The sequence below is a fragment of the Bufo bufo genome, chromosome 1 (assembly GCF_905171765.1).
Source record: "Bufo bufo chromosome 1, aBufBuf1.1, whole genome shotgun sequence".
NCBI classification, from domain to species: domain Eukaryota; kingdom Metazoa; phylum Chordata; class Amphibia; order Anura; family Bufonidae; genus Bufo; species Bufo bufo.
Window position 1 is genome coordinate 610,755,974 of NC_053389.1, and position 22,102 is coordinate 610,778,075.

The following is a 22,102-nucleotide window of genomic DNA, read 5'->3' on the forward strand; positions in this document are numbered from 1 at the left end:
ACATGCTTCTATATGAGGCTGCTTTCTCTGTATGTGTCTTATCACTGCTATTATTCAGAAAATCCTTTATTTAAAAGGTTATGAACACCTTCAAGGGCTAAAAATCAATTTTCAACCTGTCTTTATTTAAATATTTCAGCAGGTTTATGTGATAAAGGGTTACATTTTAGCTTAGCTGTGGGCATCTTATGTTTACTTTAAACCTCATCTGAGGGCTATGTATATCCCTTATCTTTGAGCTACAAACAGCTCAAACACTTATTTAAGCCAAATTCTTATTGAGCTAAGATTCTTGTTGATAAGAATTGAGCTATGAGTGTTGAGTATGAGGTCAGGAGATCAGAGATAAGGACCCGACAGCTCAGCAACCTGACAGGGAAACATAATAAACACATAGCTTGCTACTAGTGAATCTCAAGGCTGTACAGAGAAAAATGCAGAAATTTTTTAATAAAGACCAATTAAAAAAAATTATTTTCAGTTCAAAATGCAATAATAAAATTCCCCAAAAGGTGTCCACAGTCTTTAAGCCTATTCCTGTAAATTAGAAACTACAGTAAAACATCTCCTGAATCGGATCTTATAGTTTGACAGACAGAAGGCGGAAAAGTTCTTTAACCTATATTTTATTCCATCTCTGCCACTACGAAAAGTTTATTACTGGTGCATTAAAAGGGTTGTCCAACTCTTCACAAATGATGACCTACCCTGAAGATACTAAATAACAGAGGGTTAAAAACCTGTATCCCTCCCAATCAGCTGTTCAGTAGTAGCTCCAGCACCAGAACTAGACAGCTCTGCAGTGGATAGTGCTGTATAGTCCCACAGCTGAAGCTACTGCAGAACAGCTGATCACTGGGGTGCCAGGTGGTAGGACCTATCCAGAAGATTGGCCCCTCACTTGTAAAAAGGGTTGGATACGCTCTTAAAGATTTGACGAAAAAATTCATGTTTAAAGAAAACCTGTCAGCTCCTATATGCTGCCCTCACTGAGCAGCATAGTGGAGTGACAAGCTCATTGATTACAGTGGTCTGTCACTCCTGTGATAGCATGCAGTAGTTTTAGATTACTAAGCTGCCAAAGCCTGCAGTGTAATCACTACTGCGAGAGAGATGAGTCTGGTGCAGCACGCTGCCCCTGCCCTTGAAGGATGATTGAGTTTTCCTTCCTATGCATAACAGGAAGAAAGATTTCAATCATCGTCTGGAGGTGGGAGAGGGCAATGTGCTTCATCAGGCTCAACTGTCTCACAGTGCTGGCATACACTGCGGACTCTGGCAGGTCAGTACTCTAAAATTATTGAATGCCATCATAGTAATGACAAACCACTGAAATCAGCAGGACTGTCACTACACAGGTTTCCTTTAAGAGCATGGAATTTGACAGAGGTTGCCTAAGCTTCTGTATAAGACAGTTATGTTTGTCGTTACACTGCACTTAATTCTGACATAGTACAATGGTGGATAAAGGTATTATTTCTAAAAATACAGATTTTTACATGGAGAATTTACTCATTTGTAGTCGTTAAATTCTACTAGATATCAAAATCATGAGTGGATCATAAAAGGAGTACTAAAAGGTAGATACTACTTCTCCTGGTTTTGCTTCAGAAATTGCATACAAAACCAACCTGAACATAAGGCCGTACTCATACAATAATACAATACATTTTTCTCACAGTTAGCTCTTGCTTGATATGCTCAATTGTGGCTTCCAAAGCCCTTGTACCACGTGTGGCTTCATCTTCCACAGCTTTCACAGTCTTCAGCAGGGAAGTGACATTAGTCACCATGACCTAGAAAAACACAAAGTGAACATAGACTTGTTAGACATCTTTCCTGTGCCATGGGAATTCCTTCCTCATAGTATGTGGACTTACTAGCAGGACCTATTAGGTTTTATATCCAGGATGCAAGACACTTCACAGTTACTTGTCATCTACATAATAGTCATTTGGCCTGGTCATTACCTTGGCTGCACTCTTTAACTGATACATGGATGGATCATCGGCTGCTTTACCAGCTGCACCTTTTGTGGCTCCGATTAGATCCCCTAGAGCCTTTGCAACATCCTTGATGGCGTTGATTAGCACCACCTATGACAGAAGCAGATGAATCATTTACAGTAGAAGATGCAAGGAAGCCATACTGCAGCGTGGAATTCATGCTAGTTTAGCAGGTATTAATCCACAAGTAGTGACGGCCGCATGCGTCCAAAACCTTGCCCGCACGTAGTGGCCAACGGGCACACAATTTTGCTAATAAAACAGGTATTCCCTTCAAAATAGTGCGGCCATTGGCAACCACATGTATGGTAGCACATGGACGCCTCAACATGTCTCCCTACCCTTATGGCGCCACAGAAAGCAGGAAAAACATGACAGTGCAGAAAGCCTAACGTAGATGCAACACTCTTACGTACATCAAGATGAATCTTTCAACATGAGACATGATGGCACAATATAGAGCATTTTGTAAACAATGTGAAATGATAAAACCGCCAGAACATCCACCTAAAGCTTCTGCTCAGACTGAAAGTTCATCTTCGACGGGAGAAAATGACCAAGCGCTGAAATATTAGTTATTGAAGGGCATAAAACCATACACTTGCTGCTATGATGATGGAATATGACATCTAGGACATTATCTATATCACATCTAGGACAGTAGCCAGAGAGGCCACAATGTGATTACAGGATCTCTTTTGGCTCACTGGGGATCTATGCCCTTAAACCAGGGGTCAGCAACCTTCGGCACTCCAGCTGCTGTGAAACTACAACTCCCAGCATGCACACTTACTCGGCTATTCTTGTAACTCCCAAAGAAGTGAAAGGAGGATTCTGGGAGTTGTAGTTTCAGAACTGCTGGAGTGCCAAAGGTTGCTGATCCCTGCCCTACACTATATTGAAGGAAGCCATTTACCATGTTAGCGATTGCAGTGGGGTCTATCTTTATGCAGGGCTAACAATTTCCTTTGTAAATGTAGCATTTGAAATCTATTAATATGTATATGGCCTTTGATACTCTCTAAAAGTTTGATGAGGTTTTGATAGGTGGGAGTCTGAGTGCCGAGTACCCAATCGATCGTTTGAACGAGGCGAGAGAAGCAAGACGTCTATGGACCTGTCTCGATTCTGTGCTGTGAGGAGAGAGAGACCTCTGTAACCGTTCAAATGATCGGCGGGGTTTGGAGTACTCAAAACCTTTCATATGTCTCTATGAAGACTCAGTGACTCTAAGTTTAGATACGAAGGCCACATCTACAGGGTATTGTTATTATTGTTAGGTGATTTTATCTAACACATTATGATGATTAGAAGAGATATAAATAGGTTGTTATTATGTCAATATTCAGCAGCCAACATGTCATATAAAACATGTGAGCTAAAAAGAATATGACTGAATAGGATCAATAACCACATTAGGCTTCCTTTGCGCACACTTTGTTTTTATGCCTTTTTTCAGCTTGTAAAACCACTAAGACTTCTTTCATGTTATTTTTTTGGGGGGGGGGGGGGGGGGGGGGGGGAGAATCTTAAACACCATATATCTTTACCTTTTTTATTCTTTGTATGATATGCACTACAGAAAACCCCCTTTTTTTTCCCTACCGTTTTAAGACGCCTAAGAGAAAAACACCAGAAAAATCTGCATTTTGTAATAAACACACAAAAGCAATACAAAAGAACACCAGAAAAAAAAATAAGTTTTGGCTGTGGTGCATATCATAAAGTACTATAGACTGCAAAGGGATATTCGAGGATTTTTATGGCCCAATCTCAGGATAGGCCATCAATATCTGATTGGCAGGTGCCGGCACCCCGCCGATAAGCTGGTTCAGACTACTCTGCAGTGGATGGTGCTAGTTACTGCCACGCTGCTCCCATTCACTTCAATGAAAGCAGAGTTACAATAACTTGCTTCGTCCACTACACAGTGGATGAAGCCAATCTGAAACAGTTGATAGGTGGAGCAGCAGATATTTAGACAGAAGTGCACCTGTCTGACAGTTTATCCGCTTATAATTAACCTTTTCTTCACTGTTGTGTGAATGTACCCTTCTCCTGAAGATAGGCCATCAATATTAAAGTCCTAGAATAGCCCTTAAAAAGAACATATGGCCAGGTAGCAAAGGAAAAAAAAAGCTGAAAAACTGAAAACCAGTAAAAACGCCCAAAACCTCTGTGTGAGAACCACTGTAATAGTGTAAAAGGAGAAACAAAAGAAACGCAAAAAGGCCAATGTGTTTCCAACACACTACTGTGAACCCCCCCGTAAGCACGGAGTTAACATCACACACATTTGCAACACTATGAATGGAAAATAAGCCAGGCATACCATGGGGTATTAGTGCAATGGCTCTTTCAACTGCTTTTGATGAAATAGAAGCAGCAGTACTAGGAAACAATATTTAGCATCTAATATTTTAAAAAGAGTTGAGGTCTGTAAGAAACTGTGAACTTTAGAAAAATAATGTAAGTCATGCGCCCAATTTAAAACACAGAGGGCAAGCTCAGCCAACACACTTGGGTCCATTTACCTGCTCTCTTCTTCTTTCTTTTCTTCCACTTTTTACCTCTGTGTCCTTTTTAGAGTCTTTTCTTCTAGTCACCTTACTTTATAAAATGCTCTTTTCATGTTGTCTCGCCATGAGCCCACCACACCCACTATAGAATGTGGTTATGCCCAGTCTTTTACTAGCCACGCTGACCCACAGATTGTGTTTGGACCAGGTCTTGAACACACATTCTCACACTGTAGACCTGACAAGGCCTTGGACTACTTTGACTGCTCTACTTATTCAAGAGGATAGGAGTGCTTTTCAAAACAGTTAAGAAATATGTACAAAACAGAACAACCTTCTCAAAGTTAGAGGAGCTGTGCAAGAATTGTGCAGTTTTTGTCAAACCACACCACTTAGTCGGCCTGTAGAGGGAAGATTACTTACCTGCTTCCCAGCATTGGCTTCTCGCTCCTTCCTAACCAGGTCTGCGATGCTTTGCTGGGGTCTCTCGCTGTAAAGATCCGGTTTGACATTGCTGCAGCGGAGATGGCTCTCTTTAAGTCATGACAAATGCTCACATGACGCAACAGGATCCGTTCTCTGCCGCGGCTAGTGATTGACTGTGGGGCGATGTCAAACCAGATTTTTAGGGCGAGGGAGCCCAGAGGAGCATCACAGACCTGGAGGAAAAGGAGTGAGGAGTTAGCGCCAGAAAACAGGTGAGTAATCTTCCCTTTACAGGTCCACCCAAGTGTGTGTGCGCGTGTGTAGGGTTGCCAAAACTCCCCCCATTCTTGCACAAGCCCTTTAAGGACGTTAACAACTGGCATGGCATCAGGTTACATTAAATGTGACATGTTTCCATAAATTTGCCTATGGTCCTCATTACAGGAGTATTCATACATTAGCTCCATAACAGGCAGGAGTAAGTGCCTTTCATCTCATGATCCAAATGGAATACATAAAAGCATGACCTTCCTGACTTCATCCAACAGTGTGCCACCTTGTTCTCATTCATCCTGGACATGGTTGTAAGCCACAACTGTCTGGATTTCTATTGGGCTCTGTTTAGAAATCTTTAAGACATTTACCGTTCATCTGTGTGGCTTCTTCATATCTGCTTATGAGAGGGAAGGAAAATTGCCCAACATTTATACTCCTGTGTAAAGATCTGCGCACATTGCGCTATAGCTTTATGTTGGAGAAAGTAAATCCACCCAATTGCATATATCACCCAAAAACCACTGTTACGAAAAAAAAAAAGGCTACTTTTTTTATAATAGCTAACTGTATAAAAAAGGCAGGCTGTGCTTTCTTGTACATAAAACAAGGATATACCAATGTACAGTACAGACCAAACGTTTGGACACACCTTCTCATTCAAAGAGTTTTCTTTATTTTCATGACTATGAAGGTATCAAAACTATGAAATAACACATGTGGAATTATATACATAACAAACAAGTGTGAAACAACTGAAAATATGTCATATTCTAGGTTCTTCAAAGTAGCCACCTTTTGCTTTGATTACTGCTTTGCACACTCTTGGCATTCTCTTGATAAGCTTCAAGAGGTAGTCCCCTGAAATGGTTTTCACTTCACAGGTGTGCCCTGTCAGGTTTAATAAGTGGGATTTCTTGCCTTATAAATGGGGTTGGGACCATCAGTTTGAGGAGAAGTCAGGTGGATACACAGCTGATAGTCCTACTGAATAGACTGTTAGAATTTGTATTATGGCAAGAAAAAAGCAGCTATGTAAAGAAAAAACGAGTGGCCATCATTACTTTAAGAAATGAAGGTAAGTCAGTCAGCCAAGAGTAAGGGCTATTTGACAATGAAGGAGAGTGATTGGGTGCTGCGCCAGATGACCTGGCCTCCACAGTCACCGGACCTGAACCGCAGAGTGAAGGCAAAAGGGCCAACAAGTGCTAAGCATCTCTGGGAACTCCTTCAAGACTGTTGGAAGACCATTTCAGGGGACTAACTCTTGAAGCTCATCAAGAGAATGCCAAGAGTGTGCAAAGCAGTAATCAAAGCAAAAGGTAGCTACTTTGAAGAACCTAGAATATGACATATTTTCAGTTGTTTCACACTTGTTTGTTATGTATATAATTCCACATGTGTTAATTCATAGTTTTGATGCCTTCATAGTCATGAAAATAAAAGAAAACTCTTTGAATGAGAAGGTGTGTCCAAACTTTTGGTCTGTACTGTATATTAACCCGGCGGATGAAAAAAGGACACTTTTGGCATCTGTCAAGGCCCACAGTGGTCTAAAGGCCATACAAAGTGGAAGTATTTCCCAAACACAGTAAGAAAATAGTCTAATTCTTAGTCTTCTAAAGTAAAAGGGGTTGTACGAGGCCAGAAAAACAGAATCCATAGGTTGTGCCTGGTATTTCTGCTCTTGTCCTGGCTTCTGTTTATCATTCTGTGCCAAAAAATTAATTGTTGAGAGTGAAGGTTGAATAACCATTAGGCTAGTTTATACTACATTTTTTATGTCTGTTTTTTCTTTTTTGAGCAAAAACCACCACACCCAGATGTTATAAGCTGGCCAATAGGGAATTATAAAATTCTCTACAAACACTTTTTTTCAAATCACAGCATGATCTGGGTGTGGCACTTTCTATAGGAAAAAAAGTCTGAAAAAAACCCACGAGTGAAACATAATAAAATGCCACCGAAAAGACGCTTGGAAAAAGAAAAAACATGAGTTTGTGTTTTTATTTACAAGCCAAATAACGTTCCAAAAACATCTAAAATAAGAAGTGTGGCAGCACAAGGTGAATTACCACAAACGCTACTTCAGCTCTCACAACCCTAACTTGCACACAAACATGCATGCTTGAAGGGGAACAAGTGTGAATCAGGTATTATCTCCTGGGCAGAAAAGGATTGGACATGCCCATCTTCCAAGGGAGCAAAGGATTGGGCAAGCTCAATCCCTCATTACCCTAGGGGTGCATTCACATCACCGTTTAGCTTTCCGTTCTTCTAAGGCTACTTTCACACTTGCGTTCGGGGTTCCGCTTGTGAGTTCCGTTTGAAGGCTCTCACAAGCGGCCCCCGAACGGATCCGTACAGCCCCAATGCATTGAGTGGATGCGAATCCGCTCGGAATGCCTCAGTTTGGCCTCCGTTCCGCTCAGCAGGCGGACACCCGAACGCAGCTTGCGGCGTTCGGGTGTCCGCCTGGCCGTGCGGAGCCAAACGGATCCGTCCAGACTTACAATGTAAGTCAATGGGGACGGATCCGTTTGAAGTTGACACAATATGGTGCAATTTCAAACGGATCCGTCCCCCATTGACTTTCAATGCAAAGTCAGGACGGATCCGTCTGACTAACTTTCAGACTTAGAATTTTTTGTGAAATATAATGCAGACGGATCCGTTCTGAACGGATACCATCGTTTGCATTATAGGAGCGGATCCGTCTGTGCAGACACTGTGAAAGTAGTCTAATCTGTCAGAAGAAGAGAAAAAAAAAAACAACTGGATCCAGTAAAAAAAAACAGATCCTGTTGCATCAGTTGTCATCCGTTTGAGCCATGTCCGTCTGAGAGCCATTTTTTAAGGCGGAAACAAAAGTGTTGCATGCAGGATTTTTTTCCCAGTCTAAAAAAAACAGATCTCAGACGGAAATGGCTCAAACGGATGATAACTGATGCAACAGGATCCGTTTTTTTTTTCCTCTCTCTTCTTCTGACGGACCAGAAGAACGGAAAGCTAAACCGTGATGTTAAAGAGGACCTTTCACCGATTCTTACCCTATGAACTAACTATACAGATATGTAGAGCGGCGCCCGGGGATCTCACTGCACTTACTATTATCCCCGGGCGCCGCTCCATTCTCCTGCTATGCCCTCCGGTATCTCCGCTCACTAAGTTATGGTAGGCGGAGTCTGCCCTAGCGCTGGCCAATCGCAGCGCAGAGCTCACAGCCTGGGAGGTTATTTTCTCCCAGGCTGTGAGCTCTGCAATGCGATTGGCCAGCGCTAGGGCAGACTCCGCCTACCATAACTTAGTGAGCGGAGATACCGGAGGGCATAGCAGGAGAACGGAGCGGCGCCCGGGGATAATAGTAAGTGCAGAGAGATCCCCGGGCGCCGCTCCACATGTCTGTATACTTAGTTCATAGGGTAAGAATCGGTGAAAGGTCCTCTTTAATGCACCCTAAGCATTAGAGATCAGTTGGGCGACCTCCATACAAGTAACTGTAGAGTTTAGCGGACCATAATCTAATGACCCCCTGGTGATAGAAGACAGTTGGTTGAATAACCCACCAGTGCCTACACGCTACAAACTGTGAAGGCCACCTGGATGAACATCAAAAGGTCTGCTGAAAGTCTAAACCAGGGCTCAGCAACCTCAAGCACTCCAGGTGTTGTGAAACTACACCTCCCATCATGCATGCCTGCTTGGCTGAACTCCCAAAGAAAAGGAGCATGCTGGGAGTTGTAGTTTCCCAACAGCTGGAGTGCCAAAGTTTGCTGATGCCTGTTCTAAACAATTATAGGAGATTTTTTTTTTATCTTAGGGTATGCCACTTTCTCTTCACTCCTGTGTCCTTTGAGCATACGCCGAGATGGCATGTTCCAGCATACCTTTTCTTCTTTACTGGACAGGAATGTGTAGTCTATCATGCTTTACTGTGCAGTGAATGACGTAAAAATGAACACCATGCAGTATCCTTTTTTACAATGCAGTTTTACGCCTATACAGCGGAATACGCTGCAGCCTTGCACTCAAGAGATCCTCCCAACATACACCCCCAATGTAGGCTAAAATAAGATGTGACAAGAGCCTTAATTGAATATTTTTTGGACCATAGAAGACTCTGTTTGTTTTATGTTGCATCCAAAAAACAAGGACTAGGAGGGGACTACAAACTCTAATAGAAAAGTCGCAAAAGTAAGCAAAAGCTGTACTGAAACAGAAGATAGTACTGCTGCTTTATTTAGTGGTCAAAGTGAAGTTAGCAGAACAGCAAACAGGTAGGCAGTTATACAGGGAATTTACCAGTGGAAAACATGGATAAGACAAACTCTATCCCCAGTGCAGTGCTGTGGGGCTTCTTCGGGAACCTCAAAAACTTAATCAGTGCCATCAACAGCAAATTAAGGGGGAAGGGAAGGGGTATACAGAACACATGGGCCAAGCGTGTCACATGACTGTACCCGACAGTGCTCCGTGTTCATTTGGAATATCTTTTCCTGGCCAGGACGTCTTATTTGTAGATAGATATAGAGCTGGAGGGCGCATAAAGGAAAGCAGGAGTAAGAGACCAAGACAACACATTTCTGATCCTCCACGGAAGTGGAAGGTTCTCGTCTTACACATACATTTCCTACCTGAGTTTCCGGGTCATCAGACCCTATGCTTGCTGCACCCAATTTCACCACCTCTGCCAGCTGTGTAATCGTGTTGGCGGATGACTGAGCTGCCTGTGCCAACTTATCCTGACTAGAAGCTGCACCAGACACCAGTAGCTTCGTATCCTCTACAAGAGCCTTGGCAGTCTTCAGGATGTTCTCCCTAAGAGCAGAACAAGCTCAATGTCATACACTAAAGTGAAAAATAGAAATATGGCAATAGACAATAATTGGATTTTTGTACTCATCGTAAAATCCCTTTCTCGTTCAATTCATTGGGGCACACAGCACTGTAGGTACATGCCCAGCTGCCACTAGGAACATAAAAGAAGATGGATCCACCTAGGTGGGCTGTAAATTCTTTACAGACACTATCCTAATCAGTTTGTACTGATAGCAGTAGGAGAGAGAGAAAAAAACAACAACATGCCCTGAACAGTCCAGGGACAGGAACGCAAAGCAAAAATAAGAGTGTGGGATCTGTGTCCCCCAAAGAACTGAATGAGAAAGGGATTTTATGGCAAGTACAAATTCTATAAAAGTCTAATTTTCTCGTTAAAGAAGTTATCCAGGAAAAGATATTCATGACTTATCCTCAGGATAGGTCATCAGTATAAGATCTTCAGGGGTGCGACACCCAGGACCCCCCTCGATCAGCTGTTAGAAGAGGCCTTCAGCACCACAGCCTCACATCACTGTACATCGGGCACATGGCCTAATTGCAGCTCAGCCCCATTCAAGTCAATGGGACTGAGCTGCAATACCACGTACTGCCACTATATGATGTACGGCACTGTCCTTGGAAATCTTCTGGGAACCTGCATCGCTCACAAGAGCTTCAGTGAGCGCAGTGAGTGGCCAGGACATGGACCCTCGCTGATGTGATAATGATGAATTATCCTGAGGATAAGCCATCATTATCTTTTCCAGAATAACCCCTTTAATGTCAATCGAGGACACAGCATCCTTAGACATCCAAAAACAGTCACAGAGGGTGGTAAGTAAACAGCCATGTAAACGGTTTAATGTACAGCTGCTAGCAGAACAGGCATCAAGAGAGGCCATAGAATGGATCTCGTCGATAGGAAAAACTAAGAGAAAAGGACTGTATGGCTCCAAGGCTAAATGGAGTCCACAGAATTGTGGGTGAACACAATAAGATCCTGAGGACAAGCACTTGGAGAAAAACTCCAAAGTAGGGAAACAAAGTAAAAAGAAAAGCCCCAGATCCAACCCCTGCTGCGGAAAAATAAAAAACGTAAAAGGAACAAGACAAAGAAATTTCCCTTTGCGAGAACAGACAGAAGGTCAAGGACCTGCGGACAATAGAAATATAAGACTTAAAAAAAGAAGGCTGATCTAGAAAGAAGATGTGTAAAGGCATAGTCATAAAAAAAAAATTCAGAGATCCAAAGATCTTCAAAGTAACTAATCAAGATCTTCAAAAATCAACTAATCAAGAAAAAAACAAACACATTTGGAGTCATTTATCAAACTGGTGTAAAGTAGAACTGGCTTAGTTGCCCATAGCAACCAATCAGATTCCACATTTCATTTTTGACATCTCCTTTGGAAAATGAAAGATGGAATCTGATTGGTTTCTATGGGCAACTAAACCAGTTCTATTTTACACCAGTTTGATAAATGACCCTCATTGTGTCTGCCTCCTACACTAGACTAAAACTGATTAGGCTAAAGTCTGTGAAAAGGGTATAGCCAGGGGCGGACTGGCCATAGACCCTACAGGGAAATTTCCCAGTGGGCAGCCCGAGCCCTCCTAATGGCCACTAGCTGGGTACATAATGATCTGATGCTTTCAGGTTTAATTAATACTAGGAACAACATGGAACTTATGGACTTGGCTGTCGGCCGCAGGTGCCCTCCAGAATTCTCAGGATGGTGATACAGTTGAATACTGCAGCAGGGGTGGCAGTATTTTGTGTCGCACTGTGGTATTTGGTTCTGCTGGGGCGGTATTTTGTGCTGCACTAAGGGATTGCTGGCCTCGCCTTGTGTCACTTTGGACCCTCCAACAACATGGGATCACTTTTAGTTTTTTTTTTCTAGGGCCATTGTAAGTTCCCAGTCCGCCCCTGGGTATAGCCCACCTGGGCGCAGCAAACTCCTTTTTTATATCTAGTGTCAGCCTCTTGGTGGTAGCTTTTCATGTACCCACTGTGTTGTCTCGCCAATGACACTAACGAGAAATATTTAGCTTTTCTACAGTGGTTTTAATCAGACAGGTTGTTTCTGATCATTCTTACTCCCTTTGCAAATATATAAAGGGTTTCTCTAGGAATTTAACACAGATGATCTATCCTTATAATAGGCCAGCAGTCTTTGATTGTTGGGTCTAACTTCCAAGATCCCCCCTCATCAGCACAATATAGGGGCTGTGAAGTCCCCGCAAGCTTCCTGTCCCCTTCATTGCTTACACAGAGGATCACCTATGTGTATGAGTGGCTATTCCCAATACTGCAGCTTGTCCTAATGACACCATTGTGCCGATTGGTATGGGGACCCAGAGATGAGAACCACTTTGATTAAACACGGATTGCATATTCTAGGAGAGGTCATGAATGTAAAATAGGTTTCCTGGTGCTTTTATATTGATGGACTTTCCTCAGGATAGGCAATCAATGTCTGAATAGTAGGGGTCAGACACCCTGCACTCCTGGCCATCAGATGTTCTGCAGTAGCTCCAATGCCATAAGTACAGCTCCGTCCACTGGGTAGTGGACCAAGCTGGTTACCACACTGCTGCTGCCATTCACTTCAATGGAAGCAGTGCTGCATTAACCAGGGTGTCCACCAAACACAATGGACAGAGCTGTAGTTCCACCAACTGACCCATTCCAAAACAACTGATTAGTGGTAGTGTGGGGTGCCGTACCAGTGACAATCAGATTTTGATGGTCCATCCGGAGAATAAGCCATCAAAATAAAAAGGCACAGAAAACTCATTTAAGATCAATATACTACAAAAGTTGCAAGTCCCAAGACTGACAATAATAGAAAATGACCAAGACAAAAGAAACATTAATTTCACAGTACCTGTGGTCAGCAAACGATTCCTTGTTCTCAGCGTTTAATGTGCCAGCTGTGGCAAACATGATGGTAGTATCCAGATCAGCAATAATTCCAGATACAGCAGTGCCCGCTGTAATGCAGGCTTGTGTGCCCTTGTTACCTGCCTGCAAAGCTGAGAGTACCAGAGATACCTGGGCAGAAACATGACAATCAGCATGAAATATTTCACTGTCTATTAAGGGTCCATTCACACGTCCGTAGTGTATTGCAGATCTGCAATACACCCGGCCGGCACCCCCATAGAACTGCCTATTCTGGTACGCAATTGCGGACAAGAATAGGACATTTTCTATTTTTTTCCGGAGCCGCGGACCGGAAGATCGTGTGACCGGACCCCAACAAGGCTCATGGATCTGTAACACTCATTGCACTACTTGTTTGCAGACATAAAAAGCTGTAGTTGAATAACTAAGAAAATTACGAGGGAGAAATGTATCTGATCAAAAATGATGCGGCATATTCTACAAGTTCACCTTTTCTGTCACTGCCCGGGCACACTCAATGAGTTCCCTCTTCGTGTAACTATCAGATGGGCAGATTTGCAGGGCTCCAGCTTTCTGCACCAAAAATATACAGCCATGTCCTAAGTCCTGAATTCTTGTCTTGATCTGAAACCCAACCTACAAAAGAAACACAATTTCAGATAAAAAGTGAGATCACAGCTGCACCTTCATAACTCTTCGGAATGAAGCAAACTACGTATTTGCACTGTCAAGAAGCACAGAAAAAATGTGGGAGTCTAATATACAATTTTTACCTCTTTAGGTTCTGCTGTGACAGCAGCCATTCGACCCTGGACAGCTAAATTTCCATAGTCACTGGTCACCTGGGACGCCAAGCCACCAAGCTCCTCTGGATTTGTTACAGACTTAGTCATCTAAAGACAAAAATGGAAATAATGGGAGTTTAACAGCAAGTTGCATGTACATAAACCATACATATACTCGTTCCGGAATCATCTCTTCATTAAAAGCTATTATATAGATAATGATATTTATGGTCAGTGTTAAGTCATGGAGGGATACTCAGAAATTTCTCATATTTCTAGGAGCAGAAGTGCATTAATTCTTACCATCTCTTGGGCAGTTACAGCGATAGCCTTGGAGTATTTAACACCTGTGGTCTGGTAATCCACAAAAGTCCCTGTTGGTTCTGGTGGAGTCCCCTCATCAAGCTGCAGGAAGAAAGTGTGGAAGAAAACAAAGTAATGTAAACCCTTCACAAACTTTTAATATAGCCTGGCTCAGAAGCTCTAATGAAAAGATTTCATTTACGATCTTCTCAAGTGTAAGGACAGTACGGATCCTGCCGACAGCTACCATTACAATGCTTCATGAACCATAAATAACTCCACACAGTAGTACTAAAAGTACTCAAAAACTTTATGTAGGCTCTCTATCTCCTCTATCCTAATTTACTCTGGATGTATGCTGTATGAAGGTGTGTAGTACTACGCAGGTCGGGTGTGCAGAGGTCTGATACACAGACAGGAGGTGTACACCAATGGATGTGTCTTTGACATGTTAAAAAGATGTCCAATCTTGGAGTTTGGACCCGCTCCATCGCTTGGGTAGGGAAGGGGGGGGGGGGGGGGGGGGGGGGAGTACTGGGCTTTAGTTGGGTAGGGAGGGTTGGTTTCCTGTTGATAAATTATTGAATGGGAAATGTGGTTCTGTACCAGATATACTTTGTAACTAGAATACGTGATTTTATGTGCTTCTTGTACCATGGTTTATGTTACTTGTGATACTTATGTAAGTAACTATCTGTCCGATCGTGTAATGCTATGGTATTTTTGTCATCTACTGTTGCATGTATGCTGTACAGACTGTCTTCCTTTGCTTTTTTGTGATTTTTTGAAAAACCAAATAAAAATTATCTGATTTAAAAGTACTCAAAAACACAGAAGGCATCCGCTGCTGATATTCCATGTTTATTTTTGTATAAATAAAAAATTGCTAATAAAAATTATCTGATTCAAAACATACAGAAGGCAGTAAACTGTTCCGTCGATACAGTTCAACCGCCTTTCTGACAAGTTATTGCTACAAAGACCCACCTTGCTCATGGCATCTGCTATGGAGTCCACCATGCCGCCCACCATACCAACTTCACTGGCAGCCTCATTCAGGGTAATCATAAGGTCATCTACAGCCTCCTTCATCAGCTGAGCAGCCTCTGCAATGGCATCATGTGTGTGGGACGCCTGTGAAAAGCAATAAGACCTTATACTTTATCCTAAGTCTATGTCCACGTGGGATGCAAAATCACCCAAAAAATTCACCATGGATTTTGTGAATCTGCAAAAAATATACATTAGTTACATGAGGATTTTTTAGTTACACAGGATTCCACTTATGCATCACAAACTGTGAAATCGGTGGTAGAAAAGTACATTATAAATTGACATTTAATGTGCACCGGATGCGATTTCCTAAAGCTCATCCACTTTAAGGGTGCAGTAAATTCTGTGGATTTTCTGCCTTCAATTCTGCAGTGGAAAATGCACATATACAACTAGTGTTGACATATTGTAAAAGTTGTTGGTTGGTGGTGTTTTTGTTTCTTTTTGCACATATGAGGTAAAATCATTTTCATATAAAGTTTCATTTTGTTAAACTTGTTAACTTATTTCCTCTTATTGGGGATCCGAGATGCCCCAGAGAACTAAGCTCCTCAGTCTCTATATTCTATTAAGCGCCATGTTGTCCTATCTCAATGACACGTGTATTTCTCAAAATATACTGTACATTGACATTTTGGGTCTGTAAAATAATGAAGTCAGGTACAGGCACAGGTATATTAGCCCCCATGTTAACGATAGTTCTCATTTCTGCCTGTACTAATTAGACTGATTCTTTCACTTGCAGCCCTGCCCTAGTCTACTTTAACATTTCAGTATGGTTTGGCTTATTTCCTGCTTGAAGGGTCCACATTTGTAATGAATACCATCTAGCAATACTTTCAGCCATACTCTACTCAAAATAATTACTGCCGAAGACAACTGATCAGCTAGACATGAATAACCCTTGAGTATTCTTTAATACACATCCATCAGAAAGTTAAGAACTTGGTGAAAATGTGGAAAAGACCACCTATCATTTTCTCCACATTTAACCTAAAGGCCAACTCTCCTGTTCTGTAGCCATCATCACAAGGAGAAATAAATTACAAGCACAAAAATGAAGTGATTACATACCTTAGGGTTTCCACCACCCTCCTTGGCTGCATACAGCATCTGCAGAGCAGACTCAGCAAGGGTCTTGGTTTGATCCAGCACTGTCATCTGTTGCTGATGGTCCAAGATTTTGGAAACCAGACCAACAGCAGCTTGAATCAGGGGCTCAAAATATCGAGCAAGTTGGATGACCTGTTATTAATAAATACATTTTAACAAGACTTACAAAACAAGGAGAACATTATGGAACACCTGACTAAGGCCTCTTTCACACACACGTCTGGGCTGACATCTGTGACAAGTTGGTCAGTGGTTTATCCGTGAAGGATCAGTGTTTGGTCCATATGTCAGTGTTTTGCCCTATCTGTGTCGTCTGTATTCCATTCTTCCTACCAATGGTTTGTGAAAACCACCGACCAAACACAGATGCCATCTGTGCTGTGTCAATGGTTTTCAAGGACCCAAAGACTATAATCATAATCATGTGGAAAAAAAAGATGGTCCATGAAAAACCATGGTGTGTGAATATACACATTAAAGAGGACCTTTCACCGATCCTGACATTGTGAACTAAGTATCATGACAAATACCGCGGCGCCCAGGGATCTCACTGCACTTACTATTATCCCTGGGCGCCGCTCCGTTCTCCCGTTATGTCCTCCGGTATGTTTGGTCACTTGGTTATAGTAGGAGGAGACTGCCCTTGTACTCCTGGGCGTCTCCTTCTCCTAGGCTGTAGCGCTGGCCAATCGCATCGCAGAGCTCACAGCCTGGGAGAAAAAACCTCCCAGGCTGTGAGCTCTGCACTGCGATTGGCCAGCGCTACAGCCAGGCCTTAGGAGAAGGAGACGCCCAGCAGAACAAGGGCAGACTCCGCCTACTATAACCAAGTCGCCTAAGACTCCGCCTACTATAACCAAGTCCCCGAACATACCGGAGGGTATAGCAGGAGAACCGAGCAGCGCCCAGGGATAATAGTAAGTGCAGTGAGATCCCTGGGCGCCGCTGTACAGATCATGCTACTTAGTTCACAATGTTTGGACCGATGAAAGGTCCTCTTTAAAGTCAACGGATACATAAGCAGTCCATGAAGACCACAGACAGCAGACATCAGAGATTTATTGACATGTGAAAGAGGCCTAAAAGACTTTCATTCATAAAATATATTTCTTCCAAGAAGAGACTCTGTAGCTATTTGTGTGGCATTGGAGTCTCACATCACTGGGTTCAACCTTTTTCAATGGCAGAGACAACATAGCAACACTGCAATGGCCCCAGGCCTTGAGATATTGTTATAGGAGAGTCTGGTTTTATCTCAGCACGGACTAAGGTGGACCTATATGCGAGTTGGCAACTACTAAACCCACCTGTGGCTCTAAAATAGTCCCCAGCCCCTTGACTATTTCTGTAATAAAAGATGGTCCAGAAATGCATATTTCACAGGTTTGTCAGATTACAATACTTGCATTGCTGTCGGGTATTATTGCTAATACAACATATTACAATTATGGTTTTTTATGGTATGGATTTACAGCAGATGTTCTTGCTTTTGGTGTTCCCCCACCAGGACCATGGAGGATGACTAAACTAGCTCCAGTCAATGAATGCTATACTTGAACTTTCAACTTTTTTTTTACCATGAATAATTTCTGCTTACTAGCAATTTATAATTATTGACAAGTTTTATTGTGACTATATTCATCTTCAAGATTTTTAGCAGGCTTGTTATAACAAGCATACATGTAACATAAATTATTTGCATTAGGCCCCCTCCTCTAAATCTGTGCCAAAATTAGCCCCTATTATCTAGGTCAACATGCTGGCACTTGCAAATGAGCATGGGAATCCTGGATTATACAACCACCCTAGTCTCTTTCTACACCCAGTTCTTTACACTTTGTAAATTGTTCTTTACACATTGTACATGTTTTTAGCAGCAAATGATGTTCTACATTCTATAAGGAGCCATTTCTTATATACCTTATGACCAAGCTGGGCCGCTTCCCCCCGGGCGGCTGTGGTTATAGGATCTATCAGGTGACCTATCTCTTGTACCACAGAAGTTAACTGTTCCTGAAGAGCCTTCAACATAAAAAGCAAAAAGACACAGCAGTTTAGTTCAGATGAATGAGTTATGTCTGTAACTTAAACACTGACTAGTTCAAGTTCCACTTGCATCGTTTGTTCCTACTAAGCCTTGTTTAAAGTTGATATCCGGGAAAAATTATCTTGTGACAGGTCAATGATATGGAAATAGGTCTATTTTTACTCAATTTCCCTTTGAAATTATATGTTCACATTTGCCTGTAAAAGTGCAGTAAAGCTGGCCATATACATCTTCTGTAGTCGGAAGAGGGGAAAAAAAAGAAAATCCAAATGGGGTGGAATTGGAAAAAAAAACACAATTATACCACAGTTTTAGGAGTTTTGTCCCTACGGCTTTCTTTATGTGGAAAAACTGACCTGTGCCCTTCATTCTCTGGGTCAGTATGATTATTTATTTATTTTACGCACTTATATAGCACTACTATATTCCACAGCGCTTTACAGACATTAGCATCACACTGTCCCCAATGGGGCTCACAATCTAAGGTCCCTATCAGTATGTCTTTGGAGTGTGGGAGGAAACCGGAGAACCCGGAGGAAACCCACGCAAACACAGGGAGAACATACAAACTTCATGCTAATGTTGTCCTTGGTCCGATTTGAACCCAGGACTCAAACACTGCAAGCACCAGTGCTAACCACAATTACAAAGATACCACATATGTGTAGGTTTTTTTGTGGTAATACTGAAAAAATAAAAACTTCAATTTTTTTTATTTTTTTTTACATCGCCATATTCTGACCCCCATAACTTTTGTATAGTTAAGGCTACTGAGCTGGGTGGCTCATTTTTTGCAGGATGATCTACAGTTTTTATTGATACCATTTTGAAGAATGTGTGACTTTCAGAACACATTCTATTCAATTTTTTGGGGTAAGATATTTTTATATTTTAATAGTATGGGCATTTTTGGATGCAGTGATGCCTATGATTTTAGATTTTTTTTATTGTTTATGTATTTTTTTTTATTATTTTAGGGAAAGGGGGGTGATTTAAATTTTTATTAATTTTTTGTTAATTTTCTTTAACTTTTTTATAGCCCTTCTAGCAGGCAATATGCAGTACCCAGATTAATTTCAACTGTATTCCTATAGAATGACAGTACAGCTGATTTTGCAGATATCATATATTGGGCTGCCACCTGCTGGCCAACATAGGAACTGCAGCTCTAATATGATGGTTCTCTTTAGAGACTCTGTGTATTAGAATTAATGACCGGTATCCCAGGTCGGTGCCGGTCTTAACACGGAAGCGCAGGTTTTTCGCTATTTAGATGCCATGGTCACACGGGATCTGAAATATTGCTGGTTGCAGACATTAGCCGCGGTCCTTTGCTGTTTGAAACATGCACGAGTGGGTACCATGTTTAAAGAACCTCCTAGCGCCATACATGTACAGAGCTGGGAGTCTAGGGGTTAAACATGATAATTTCCACTTTATTTTTTACCAGTTAACGAATGCCATACAACCAACTTCCACACAGACACGGTAAACATGTGTCCAAGTCTGGCTCTGTTAGAAGTTGCCTGTATCAGGCCTTCAAACCACACTCCACCCCAGGCCTTTCCAAGCGTTATATCATAGCAATCATATGCGGTTGTAAGATACGGTGATGCTTGAAAGTTTGTGAGCCCTTCAGAATCTTCTATATTTCTTCACCAATTTGACATAAAACTACACTAGATTTTCACACAAGACCTAAAAAGATCACGCCAAGACCAAGGTGTGTAATAGTCCACAAGGTCATAAAGGAACACAAGGTAAACTCTAAGCAACTACCAGCCTTTTTTGCATTAGGTAATGTTAATGTTTATGAGTCCACCATCAGGATGGCACGGAACAATAATGGTGACAATGGTGGTTCAGTAAACCACATTCCTTTAAAAGAGGACCTAGAAAAAATTTTATTTTTATTTTCTGTTGTCTAAACCTGGGGTGTGTCTTCTAGTCCTGTGCATCTTATAAAGCGAAAAATATGGTATACAAGCAAATTCTAAAGTAAAATGTCAGGCATTATGTCCGTAAGCTGAATCTCAAGGGAATGTGGGTCAAGCAGCAAGACAACATTAAGCACACAAGTCATTCTACCAAAGAATGGTTAAAGAAGAATAAAGTTAAAAGTTTTTAAATGGCCAAGTAAAGTCCTGACCTCAATATAATAGAAATATTGCAGAAGGACCTGAAGTGAGCAGTTTGTGGGGGAAACCCACCAACATAACACAGTTGAAGCCGTTTTGTATGGAAGAATGGGCTGAAATTCGTCCAAGCAGATGTCCAGGACTGATCGACAATTACCGGAAACGTTTAATTGCAGTTACTGCTGCACAAAGGGGTCACACCAGATACTGAAAGCAAAGGTTCACATACTGTTGCCACTCACAGACATGATAGATTTTTTTCTCTCATTAAAAAAATGACCAAGGGTCTAATATTTTTATCCCATCTACTTTTAGGACTTGTGTGAAAATCTGATGTAGTTTTGGATTAAATCTAAGGGGCTATGACACTCTTATTTTGCAGTGGACAGGGGAAATGTAAAAGACATGGGAAAACCAACCAGTTTTGAAGCAATTTGCAGAATTTCTCTCAATTTGTAAAGAGAAATCATCTGCTTGCATCATTATGTTTTCTTTTATACTGAAGATCTATACTCCGCTATTTGTAATGCAGGAGTTCCATGGAAACCCATCACTGTTGATATCATTAACTCCATCACAGCAGGGTTTCACAGGAACCAACAGACTAGGCAGAACAGTGTGCCATGGGCATTAGGACACTTAATTCCACACAATTCTAGCAATTTAGTAGAAGACCTAAAGGAATCTGTCATTAGTTTTATGCCCTATCTGAGGGAATCATAAACTGGTGACCGACACCCTAAGAAAAAAAGCCGGGTTACTTACTTGAATGAATCCAATTGCTTTGTAAAATTTGCATTTACCATCTCAGATTTTAGCACCTCAGCTGGGTGAAGTACATGACCCAGTGTTTTGCTCAGGGTCTTTGTCACCAGTTGCCCTCAGATAGGATAGCAGAAATCGGCTGACTGATTACCTTTAAGAAAACTTTTTTTTATTAGAACCTTTTTTTCCCCAAGTGATTAGAACTTCCAGTAGGTTGGTAACACAATGTAAACTTCCTCATGAAGCGGTCAGCAGACTACAAGAGGCTCCATTCTGTCAATGCAGTGCTGTCTGAGGCGGCTGCGCTCTGTTCACGGGTTATGTCAGCAAAGCAATGCAGGGCCACAGGAGAGAAACTGCAAGGCAAAACCAGAAATCACCGTCTGATACCTCTAGTGAGATGTCATCCCGCATGGCTAGGTTTTGGCTGACACTGGCGAGGGATGCTTGCTCGATGTCTCGAATACATCTGTTGATGCCGTCAATGGACTGGTCACACTCTCTCTGTCCTGGAGCTTTGTCCCTACAATCACACCCAAAAAAAAAATCATAAAAAAAAAAAATTGTAAGTTATTTTTTATATATATAGCAATTAACTATAATGTTTTAATGTTTTTTTCAACGTACAAAAAAATTTACATGACAGCCAGAGAGTGTGCAAAATTAAAAATCCACCCCTTTTGACAGTGTTTTGGTTCCAGTGGGGTGGAGAGCCGCGGCTCTGGAACCAGAACACCATGAACAGGTGCCCTGTAATATATTCTGAGAGTGGAACAAACCCTTCATATGGAGCAGACTTCAAGATTTGTAGCTGAATGCTATGTTGGTGGTCCTGTGACAAACCACTAACTATAAGGGCCCATTTACACAAGTCAATGATCGGGAACAATCTACTCATTCCTGATCATTGACGCAAGCATCGCTCCTGTATGGGAACCAATAATT

General features: G+C 41.9%; 1 protein-coding gene across 1 annotated transcript in view; it reads right to left on the bottom strand.

The window, feature by feature from the left end:
• Positions 1-22,102, bottom strand: part of TLN2 (talin 2) — a 124,049-nt gene that overhangs the window by 11,608 nt on the left and 90,339 nt on the right. The window contains 11 exon segments of the mRNA XM_040413675.1: positions 1,680-1,796; positions 1,971-2,096; positions 9,859-10,042; positions 12,934-13,100; positions 13,443-13,589; positions 13,727-13,846; positions 14,042-14,143; positions 15,029-15,175; positions 16,169-16,339; positions 18,128-18,229; positions 21,548-21,680. Coding sequence (XP_040269609.1) covers positions 1,680-1,796; positions 1,971-2,096; positions 9,859-10,042; positions 12,934-13,100; positions 13,443-13,589; positions 13,727-13,846; positions 14,042-14,143; positions 15,029-15,175; positions 16,169-16,339; positions 18,128-18,229; positions 21,548-21,680 — 1,516 coding nt within the window.